At 49.8% G+C, this 10,878-nt stretch overlaps 1 protein-coding gene across 2 annotated transcripts; it reads left to right on the plus strand.

Annotated features, from left to right (window-relative positions):
• Positions 1 to 836: 836 nt before the first annotated feature.
• Positions 837 to 9,537, plus strand: TLR4 (toll like receptor 4). 2 transcript variants are annotated; one of them, XM_073313952.1, is made up of 3 exons: positions 837 to 1,986; positions 3,240 to 3,406; positions 7,035 to 9,537. In XM_073313952.1, the coding sequence occupies exons 1-3, from the start codon at positions 1,882 to 1,884 to the stop codon at positions 9,283 to 9,285; spliced, it is 2,523 nt and encodes an 840-aa protein (XP_073170053.1). In that variant the 5' UTR covers positions 837 to 1,881; the 3' UTR covers positions 9,286 to 9,537. The 2 variants fall into 2 exon arrangements, with proteins under 2 accessions (XP_073170053.1, XP_073170054.1); XM_073313953.1 differs by having other exon boundaries at positions 1,901 to 2,589.
• Positions 9,538 to 10,878: the final 1,341 nt, after the last annotated feature.

Below are 10,878 nucleotides of genomic sequence, written 5' to 3' on the forward strand. Positions count from 1 at the left end.
CGACTAAATCTCAAAGGGACATGTTGGTGCACCGCTTCAGTCACAAGGAGCGCTGCCTCGTTTGGTCTCCAGGTGGCAGGATCGTTCATTCTCTTCTCACACCCTCAGGACAGGTGAGGTGATAAATGTTCTCAAGGAGGAAAAGGCCTTACCAGTGCAGCCACTGATAGACAATGCAGGATCTGGAGGAGTGTGGGCTAGTGGTTAGCGCATGCCATTCTCAGCGGGGGCTCCTGGGTTCTATTCCTTGCTCTGCCACTGATGTTCTGAGTGATGGTGAATAAGTCATATAACCTCTGAGCCTTGATCTCAACTACAAGGTTTTGCCAGCACAGCTGTGTCAGCCAAGAGTCTGGGAAAAAAATCACATACACCCCACTGTGATAGCTATACCGGCAAACGTCCTGGTGACAACGTCATGAGACATCCTGCCGGCACAGTTTATGTCGTTCGGGGAAGTAGTTTAACTATGCTGGCAAAAGAATTCCTTTTGCTGGGATAAGCTGCGTCTTGTCTTGGGGTCTCTGACAGTCTAGCTAAGCCAGTACAGCAGTTGTACAGCATTTGTAGTGTAGACAAGCCCTCTGCAAAAGTGGGGATAATAACACTTCTCTGTTTCACAGGGGGCTTGTGCCCATTTGGGCCCATCTACATGGGGGCCTCCAGGAAATTAACCTAAACTGTGAATTTGAAGTGGATTAGTTAAACCGCATTAAACCCCTGTGTGAACAACCTCATTCAGAATTAACGTGGCCTTAATTTGGTTTAGTTTAATTTTTTTAATGGGGTTGAATGCGGTTTAACTAATTCACTTCAAATTCACACCTTTAGTTAATTTGGATTAACGTTTCTGGGTGTCCCCGGGTAGAAAAACCTTTAGTTAGTATTTGCAAAGTGCTTTGAAATCTGTTGGTGAAGTCCTCAGACAGGGTATATTTATATCAGGATAGGAAGAAATGGTCTGAATGCAGCACTGCCAGGCTTGATTTTCGACTCTCCCCAAGAACCAGCATCCGAGAAGGCACAGTGTCTTAATGCTGGCATGGCCAGAGCTGTTCTATCCTGGTACAAATCACGTCTGTAGGGCTGTCCAGGATTGGGGGAATGGAAGAAGGAGGAAGACATCTAACAGCCTGGGGCAGGCAGCATGAGATGAAGAGCTCTCAACTTGTCCAACAGCTGTAGATACATCTGAACAAACAGCAGTGTTTAACAAAGTATGGGCCCAATGCTTTGTGCCCTAAGTGCCATCCCAGCCAGGTGAAAGCTCCTTTGTGCAAATCCACACCAGCAGTCTCCTTCCGACTGGGTCACTTCCCAGCCCCACCCAGCGTGTTTTGCTCCCTGCACATGCCTGGTACCATCCTGCTCGTTTCCGGCAGACCTCTGCTCTGCTTGAGATGGGAGCATTGTGTAATGCCAGTATAATCTCCCCGGCTCCCCTAGTCTGTATGGTACGACGGGCAGCCAGAGGTTGTGAGGGTAAACCCAGTGCCAACACTGGATGCACCTAGTGCATTCAGATGTATTAGTGTGTGGGATGGACGTCTTTTCTCTCCCAGGAAAGATGAGTTCCAAAGGGGTGGTTTTCCTTTTTATTCCATCTTAAGCTGAGGCATTAAATGATTGCTCTGATGGGACCCAGGCACCTCTGGGCTTTTTGCCCAGGAGGTCATGCTTTCCTGTAACTTCCTCTTCTTTACAAGCAACTGAACGGAAGAGTGTTGTTCTCAGAGCATGCCTCAGAGCTGCCTTGTTTTCAGTTTCACTTCCCTCTCCTCCCTCTGCCCTTGGGAGGAGCAGTGATGGTGGGGTCAGAGTCTTGCTAGAGTCTTTTATTTTCACTTATGGTTCTCTCCACTGGATGGTCACCTCCTGAAGATGTTCGGGAGAGAAGCTCTCTCCTTTCCAACCTGCTTTGTGCTGTCTTTGGCCACACTTTTCCTGTCGCAGTTAATGGCCAGCAGCCTCAACCCCTGTGTGGAGGTACGTGATCTCTAAATAACCAAAATCCTTTTGTTTCTCAAGAGCAGCTTTCCCCAGCCTGTGTTATTGGTGTCTCTGATGTGCTGAGTGCTCATCTTCCTGTGGGGTGCGTTGTCTTTTGCCAGCAGTATTACGCAGCTTTGCAGAAAGCATACGCCACCATGGAAATCCTGGACTAAACCAACTCGCAGAACCAGAAAAAGTAGCTTTGACCTATTTTAGTTTTGTTTCCATAGGCTTGGTATTGCTGAGGTGCAGTTATTAACCAATGGATCCCATTCTCCTACAGCAATAGACTCAGGCCATGCCTACGCTACAAAATTAAGTCCACCTAACTTTCGTCCGCATATAGCTGCCGCAGTAATTACATTGCTTGAGTGCGTTTGTTCTTTGTTCCCTGTGTCGGCGGTGCGAGCCCTCACCAGGAGCACTGGTATCGATTGTGGCGTCAGCGTGGGGCATTGTGGGATGCGTGCTGAAAGCCAGTAACCGTCGACATAAGCACTGCGGTGTCTACACTGATGCTGTGTCGACCTAACTACATCAACCTTGATTCTACGCTGCTCACGGAGGTGGAGTTATTAAGTCGGCGTAGCAGTGCAGGTGTGTTGGCGGGAGTGAACTTTAAGTGTGAACACTTCCATAGTTAGGCTGACGGAAGCTGTCTTGGGTCGACCTAACTCTGTAGTGTAGACCAGACCTCAGACCCCGTATTATTACTGCTGTAAGCTCTAATATTTTAGGTTATTCCTGTAATACGTTGCAGAGTTGGTTTTGCAGCCACTGGTCAGCAACTTGTTGCTGAGTTGGTTGTTTCCAGACGTCACTTTTATAAATAAACGAGTTCTATAAGAAATAAAGTTAAATGTTAACTTGAAGAATTAAGTTTAATGCTGATTTTGGATTGTTACTGTCTGAGAGTATCTCTGTTCCCTGGTGTATTACCAGCATCACAAAGAATCTGGTCTTTAAAAGCTCTGGTCCAGATTCACCACTGATATAAGTAGGCACATCCCAGTGGGCTTGCGCCTCATTACACTTGTAATTATATTGGTTATTGGTTTAGGAAGCAGAGATGCTATTACTAGAATAGGTGCAGATGCTTGGACTTCCTGTTGCTCAGTGCGGCCCAGAGGATCTGTCTGTTACAGAGATATTTAGCCTGCACGCGATAGTTTTTTAATGGTTTAACTTTCTGGCACTCTGTGGAATCTAGATGTTGATTTGTGGATTGGCTCTGTGAATATTTGCAGGAGATCACCAACGTAACTTACAGATGCATGGAGTTGAACCTCTCTGGAGTTCCCGCTGAAATCCCACCTTCCACCCAGAACTTGGATCTGAGTTTCAACCCACTGGAGTCACTGACCTCAAATTATTTCTCAGCAGTCCCTGCACTGAGGTTTCTGGACCTCACTAGGTATGGAACCTTTCACATTGGTGTTGTCCTACTGGATGCAGACAGGGCTTTTGCGTCACACTGATTAATCCTGTTTCAGAATCGCCAGTGCACTGACAAGGGGACAGGCACTGTTATTTTTGCCCTCTTTGCTCTTGTGTCTGTGTGGTTCAACGGGTGATTCTGGCTAAAAAAGGGTTCTAATCCTGCACCATAATTTAAGATCGTGCCCAGTGCTGTCACAGGGATATTGTTCTAAGGTGCAGTTCCTGCACTTCATGTCACTCGTGTTCATTCCGTGGGGCATTCGGCTTTACTACTTCTGTTAGACTGTCAGAGACAACTCCACAAAGGGATGATGGGCTGAAGTCCCTTCCTTCTTGTGCATCCACAGCAGAGTTGTTTCCTAAGTCCGAATCAGCGACCCCTTGTTTTGACAGCACGTGGGCAGTGAAGCGGTTGCACGGGTGTCACTGAGGACATAACCTGGAAACGATTGGGGGGGAGGAGGGGGTCACAGAAGTAAGTGAAGCCCTTATTTCTCTTTCACAACCTGCATTATGGGTGACAATGCACAAGATAGATCGTACACCGTGCAAGTGTCACGTGGCATTTTGTGGGTTGCAAGTGAAGAAATGGGCATCTTTTTAGTGGTAAATAGGGCACATTTGACCTGGAGATCACCTAGAGACAGTAAATGTGGAGACCCAGTGACACCACTCCTACAGAGCTGACCTGCACTTTAAAGATTCAATGGGAATGGTGAATTATATTAATAATAATGATTACTATTGTTTACATAGAGGCATTGGTACCCGCGGCACTTTACAGACATGTCAGAAGAAAAGCTCCCTACCCCGCAGACCTGGCATGGTAATTAAGACCAGGTCCTTACTGGCACATCTCCTCTGATGATGGAATTCTCTCCAGCTCCGATGGCCCATTTCAGACTCTACACCCACTAGAGCCTCACATGAGATCTGAGCTGAAGTTTTAAGTGGCGCCTTTGGCCTTGAATCAGGGATATCTGCTTTGGGATGAATTCCGCTCTCAGCATAAGAGAAATCCCACACCGGGTCTGAGCAATTGCTGAATGCTGCTGGGCTTGTCAAGGATATTCCCTTCTAAGTTCAGATAGCTGTTTACTGTGCCTGTCCATAGGTGCTGGAACTAGGGGTGCTGCACCCCCTGGCTTGAAGTGGTTTCCATTATATACAGGGTTTACAGTTTGGTTCATAAGCTTTCGTGAGCTCACGAAAGCTTATGCTCAAATAAATTGGTTAGTCTCTAAGGTGCCACAAGTACTCCTTTTCTTTTTGCGAATACAGACTAACACGGCTGTTACTCTGAAACCAGTTTGGTTCAATGGCTCTCAGCACCCCCACTCCAAAAATTGTTCCAGCACCTCTCTGTCTGTCTCCCTCCAGCCCAATGAGCTGTTTCAGGGCTGATCTACGCTGATAACTAGCATGGGCATTGCTAGTTCTCTCAGGGGAGTGGAAAATCCACTCTTCTGCGAAACATAAATGCCAACTGACCCCTGGGGTAGACAGCGCTAGGTTAACGGAAAAGTTCTTCCATCAGCCTAGGGCTTGTCTATTCTTGAACTCTCCAGCAGCCCAGACGTGTCAATGCAGCATTTCAAGTGTAGACGCTATCTGTGCCAATGGGAGGGGTTCTCCTGTCAGCGTAATTAATCCACTTCCCCAAGAGGCAGTAGCTGTGTCCACGGAAGAATTCTTCCATCGACCTACCGCTGTCTGAGGTCAGCTGAACTATGGCGCTCAGGGGGTGGACTTTTCACACCCCTGAGTGCTGTAGCTGGGTCAGTCTAGTTTATAATGTAGACCAGTCCATAGCTACTGCCACCCGGTAAGGCGCATTAACCACAGCGACAGGAGAACCCCTCCCGTTGCGGCAGTGAGTGTCTACTCTGAAGCGCAGTAGCATTTTAAGTGTAGACTGAGCCACGGCATTAAGGTTTGGAGGTTCAGGGTAGAATCCAGTATCCCTACACGCTAATCCCTCACTAACTCTCCTTGCTTAGAGGAGCAGTCGGCCTTTCCTTCCCTTCCGGATGCTAGGAGCTGAAGCTGTGTTCTATGTTGTTCTAGGGACAGTTTCCTTTAGACTAGCAAGCAGAGCTCAGACTTCATCTGGGACTAAAATACGTGTACCTGACTCCTTATAAGCCTCCGCTGCTGGAACTAAAGTTCCGAATGAGCAAAGTATTTGAGCACATGCTTAAGTACACCCCCTAGCCAGCAAAGCACGTAAGCCTGTGCTTATCTTTGCTGAATAGGGACGGACGGCTCAATCCAGACCTAAATCCTTTAGGCCAAGTGGTAGAGGTTCATGTGTATGGTGCTGAAGCTCCTGGGCTTAAACGTGGTTGTTGAACCAAGTGGGATTGGTTAGAGTGTATGGGTCATATAGGAGATTTGGTGATGGAGGCAGTGTTGCCTAGTGGATGGAGCATTAGACTAGGACTCAGGAGACCTAGGTTCTATTCCCAGATTTGCCACTGGCCTTCTAGGAGACCAAAGGCAAGTCACGTCACCACTTCGTGCTTCCGTTTCCCCATCTGTAAAATGGGGATAATGATACTGTCCTCCTTTGCAAAGTGCTTTGAGATCTATGGATGAAAAGCACTATAGGAGAGCAAGATAGTATTATTATTATAGAATGGGTATTCAACATGGGGTTTCAACCCCACTAGACCTTAGACATTCAGGATGAGGTTCCCTAGGGGAGGTTAGCTTTTAACCCATACTAGGAGTATGTGGGTTATTTTCCACATTTCATGCCTGAATCACGTAAGAGGTTTACGACTCTGCTACTATTTCTGGCTGTGGCATTTTTAGTCTGTTAGTTCAAGCGATAGAGGCTCATGCTTTTAGCACTGAAGGTTCTGGGTTCAAATCCTGAAGACTGCCCCTAGCAGATTCAGTCACATACAACATTCCGCACCCTGATGTAGATTTAGGGTCTTCTCATGGATTGTTGGTAACTCCGCGGCACTCTTCTGAGTTTAAGGTTTCCTTTCATTCCAGAAATGAAGGCTGAGATTGTCAAAGCTCCCTGAGGAAATTGTGTCCAGTTCCCATGAACATTAACTGGAATGAGGTACCCAGATCTCCTAGGTGCCTTGTAAACGCTCAGCCTCTGTTTTAAGGCCTTTTGGTGGTGAAGAAACCCTGGAATGTTAATGGGTGCTTTTGATTAGGACTGTCAGGTTGTAAAGGAAGCCTGCACCCTGCCTCACTGTAGATGGCTCTGTAAATCCCCTGCTTTCAAATTTAATTCCAGATTTAGGCAGGGCAGAAGAGATGTGAGAGATGTGTTCTATGTGTCAGCATTCATTTCCTTTCCACTAAGCTGATTTCTTTTTGCCTGGTTGGGCAGGTCTGCATCTCTGGGCGATAATGCTGTGCTCACACGTAGATCTGGTGTGATAATATTGCCCCAGGTTTGATAATGGTGTGTCTGCAAAGCTGCCTAGCTTGGTAATGCTCCATACCCATGTGCACCTGGCATAATGACACTGTGTCTGCACCCAGTGCAGTAACGCGGTACCCATATGCATGTGCGTGTGTGTGACAGAAGTGATAATGCTTCATGTATATTGTTCTCTTTTCTTGCGTAACAGGTGTCGCATCCAGACAATTGAAGACTATGCTTTTGAGGATCTTCATAACTTGCTCACCTTGATTCTGACTGCAAATCCCCTCTGGCATCTGGGTCCAAAAGCCTTCTATAGTTTGACATCCCTGCAAAAGCTGGTAGCTGTGGAAGACAGCATATCCTCGCTAGCTGACCTGCCCATTGGACACTTACATACTCTGCAGGAACTGAATGTGGCCAAGAACAATGTCGACTCTTTGAAGCTCCCCAAATATTTCTCCAACTTGACTTTTCTCCGATTCCTGAGCCTTCAATCGAATAAGATCTCATCTATCTCCACAGGAGACCTGGATGTTTTGCAAGGAGAGAAGGGCCTCAACCTAACATTAGTGCTTTCTATCAATGATATAAAATACATTCAGCTAGGCTCCTTTGAGGGGATTCATCTTCATGAGCTGTCTCTGAGGGCTTGTTTTGAGAACACCAGTGTTATGAAGGCTGGCATCCAAGGCCTTGCTGGCTTACAGGTCAACAGACTAGTTCTTGGAGAGTTCAGGAACATTCGGAGAGTGGGGGACTTTAGTAATGGGCTCCTGGATGGACTGTGTCAGGTGCAGCTTCAGGAGTTTGTGTTCATTTGCTTCGAGAGGTTTTATAATTGCACAGACACTCTCTTTGACTGCCTGGTCAACACCTCCATTATTCGGATGGTGGATATCTACCTCAACCAGGTGTCAGCGGTCCCTACTGCCTCCAGACTACACCAGCTGGAATGCAAGACCTGCAAGTTTAGTGAGGTGCCTGCCCTGAAGCTGTCCTCCTTCAAAGAGCTGAGAGTGCTTCGGATCACCAAAAGCAAATACCTCACTGGCTTCCTGCAGACATTTGTGGATCTGCCTAACCTGGAGGTCCTGGATCTGAGTGAGAACCGGCTCAGCTTCATTCAATGCTGTGCCTTTTACCTGTCTGGGACCCCAAAGTTGAAGCACTTGAACCTGAGCTTCAACTCCAAAATCAGCGTGTCTGGAAGCTGGAGTGTCAATGAGCTGGTGTCTCTGGACTTTCAGCACTCGAAGTTGAATGGTCCTGGCTCCTTTCCTGTCTTCCTCTCCCTTGGGAAACTCATCTACCTTGATATTTCCTACACCAACACTCATGTTGAGTCCCAGTGTGCGTTCTGTGGCTTAGAGTCCCTGCAAGTGCTCAAGATGGCCGGCAACTCCTTTAAGGGCAACAACCTGGGCGACAGCTTCATGAAAGTGACCCAGCTGCTCACCCTGGATGTTTCCAGCTGTAATTTGATACAGGTGTCTCTGAGCGCATTTTCTACCCTTAATAAATTGCAAAAGCTAAACATCAGCCACAACAAGCTGCTGACCTTTGACCACCTGGCCTACAAGCCTCTCCAGGCCCTCACTGTCCTGGACTTTAGCAGCAACCAGCTGACTGTCTTGACAGAAAAGGCTCTGGAGAGCCTGCCGAGCAGCTTGGTCCACCTGGACATCTCTTGCAACCTGTTTGACTGCTCCTGCAGCCACCTGAGTTTCCTGAAGTGGGCCAAGGAGCACGGGGAGCTGCTCTGGAGCACCAAGCTGATGGTCTGCAATAGCCCCGAGCACCTGAAGAATGTGAGTGTGCTGAACTTTGACCTCTCCTCCTGCCAACTCAGTCCCATTCTGATGGCCATCTATGTGGGCCCGGCCCTCGCTGGAGCTCTGTTCTTGTTCCTCATTTACAAATACTACTTCAACCTGTACTACGGGCTGGTACTGCTCAGCGGATGCCGGCGGTATGCGGACAGGGATGACACCTACGACGCCTTTGTCATCCACTCCAGCAAGGACATTGAGTGGGTGAGAAAGGAGCTGGTCGAGACCTTGGAGGGGGGAGTACCCCCCTTCCACCTCTGCCTCCACTACCGGGACTTCACGCCGGGGGTGCCCGTTGCCTCCAACATCATCCACGAAGGGTTCCTGAGCAGCAGGAAAGTCATCGCGGTCATCTCCGACCACTTCATGGAGAGCAAGTGGTGCAGCTTTGAGCTTGAGATCGCCCAGTCCTGGCAGTTCGTGGAGGGCAGAGCTGGCATCATCCTGATTGTGCTGGAGGAAGTGAATAAGGCGCTGCTGAGGCGCAAGCTGGGGCTGTCCCGCTACCTGCAGAGGAACACCTACCTGGAGTGGAAGGACAGGGAAATAAGCAGGCACCTCTTTTGGAGGCAGCTGAGGACGGCCTTGCTAGCTGGCAAAACAGAACCAGGAAGCGGGGGAAACTAATGGGAACAAACTATGATGGTGCTTCCCTGTTCCTTGCTCTCTCTGCCTGGCCCTGGCTGAAAGCCGGGGTTCATGAGCTGGGTCTCCAGGAGTTGTTTCCTTTGGAGCTGGAGGAATTTAATTCTTCTGAAGTACAAGAGTGGGGACCCAGTGAAACTGTAGGCCAGGGTGGGCAAACTTTTTGGCCCAAGGGCCACATCTGGGTATGGAAATTGTATGGTGGGCCATGAACACCCATGAAATTTGGGGTTGGGGTGTGGCTGGGGATGAGGGCTCCGGCTGGGGGTGTGGGTTCTGGGGTGGGGCCAGAAATGAGGAGTTCAGGGTGCGGGAGGGGGCTCCGGGCTGGGGCAGGGGTGCGGGTGCGGGGGTGAGCTCTGGGGTGCAGGAGGGTGAGACCGAGGGGTTTGGAGGGTGGGAGGGGGATCAGGGCTGACGAAGGGGTTGGGGCATGGGAGGGGATCAGGGGTGCAGTCTCTGGGTGGCGCTTACCTCAAGCAGCTCCTGGAAACAGCGGCATGTCCCCCCTCTGCCCAATCCACAGGCGCCACCCCTGCAGCACCCATTGGCCCCATTTGCTGGCCAATGGGAGTGGTACTTGGGGCAGGGGCAGCGTGCAGAGCCCCCTGGCTGCCCCTTACGCATAGGAGCCAGAGGGGGGACGTGCCGCTTCTTCCAGGAGCCGCGCGGAGCGGGGCAAGCTCCCGATCCCACTCCCCGGCAGGAGCTCGAAGGCCAGATTAAAACATCTTAAAGGCCAGATGCAGCCCCTGGACCGTAGTTTGCCCACCTCTGCTCTAGGCCCTTTGTTCAGCAGCCTCCTCTAAGGGAGAGCTTGTGAACTAAGGTGTCAGGTGCAGCTGGGATGCTTCCACATGGACAGGCTGGCCTGACGGCCATCGGTGGCCGCAGCCATTCCAAGCTGGTCTGGCCTGGGGATGAGAGGCAACAGCCCGGCGGTAGTGCTTTCATAAGGGGGCGCTCTTGCCTGGGATTCAGTCCTGAACTACTGTCCACTCACAGTGTTATGGGCAGGGGGCAAGTAAGCTCTTTTGAGGAATTGGCCCTGACCCTCCAAGAGCGGCTGCTGCAGAGCATTGGTGGTAGCTCTCCGGTCCACAGCCACCTGGCCCCAGCAGAAGGTAGGGCCGCAGGGGGCCTGCTCTTACTTCCACCGCTGGCATAACGGGCCCTACCCCAGTGGAAGATCAGAAATAACAGCGCTCTGCTCTGCTTGGCCTTGATACACCCTCTCCTCCCCATTATGCTGGGGCAGGGGAGGTGTGACTGGGACAGGAAGTGAGGTCTCTGCCATCGATGTCACGGCTCAGCCCACGTCTGAATTTGGGAGCCGGTGGGATGAAGTGGCCCGTCGACACAGCGACATATGGAATCACTGTCCAGCGTTCCGTTGTTAGTTATATGGGGTGGATCCTTGTTCGGGAAGTTTTGCCTTTCGTTCAACGGGAGCGGCTTTGACCTTTAGTATAATGCTGTAGCAGAGCTTAGGCCTGTAAGAAATGAGAGAAAGGGGAGAGGTGCATGGCTGAATGCAATGGAGAACTGTATATGTTCTACTGTTGGGAGAAATAG

The sequence above is a fragment of the Lepidochelys kempii genome, chromosome 16, assembly GCF_965140265.1.
Source record: "Lepidochelys kempii isolate rLepKem1 chromosome 16, rLepKem1.hap2, whole genome shotgun sequence".
Taxonomy (NCBI): Eukaryota; Metazoa; Chordata; order Testudines; family Cheloniidae; genus Lepidochelys; species Lepidochelys kempii.

What these genes read in the sequence shown, in the direction of transcription:
- TLR4 (XM_073313952.1), top strand. Translation starts at nt 1,882, where the DNA reads ATGTTCGGGAGAGAAGCTCTCTCCTTTCCAACCTGCTTTGTGCTGTCT. An exon ending in GCCTCAACCCCTGTGTGGAG is followed by an intron (nt 1,987 to 3,239) that starts GTACGTGATCTC and finishes GAATATTTGCAG; the next exon opens with GAGATCACCAACGTAACTTA. An exon ending in AGGTTTCTGGACCTCACTAG is followed by an intron (nt 3,407 to 7,034) that starts GTATGGAACCTT and finishes CTTGCGTAACAG; the next exon opens with GTGTCGCATCCAGACAATTG.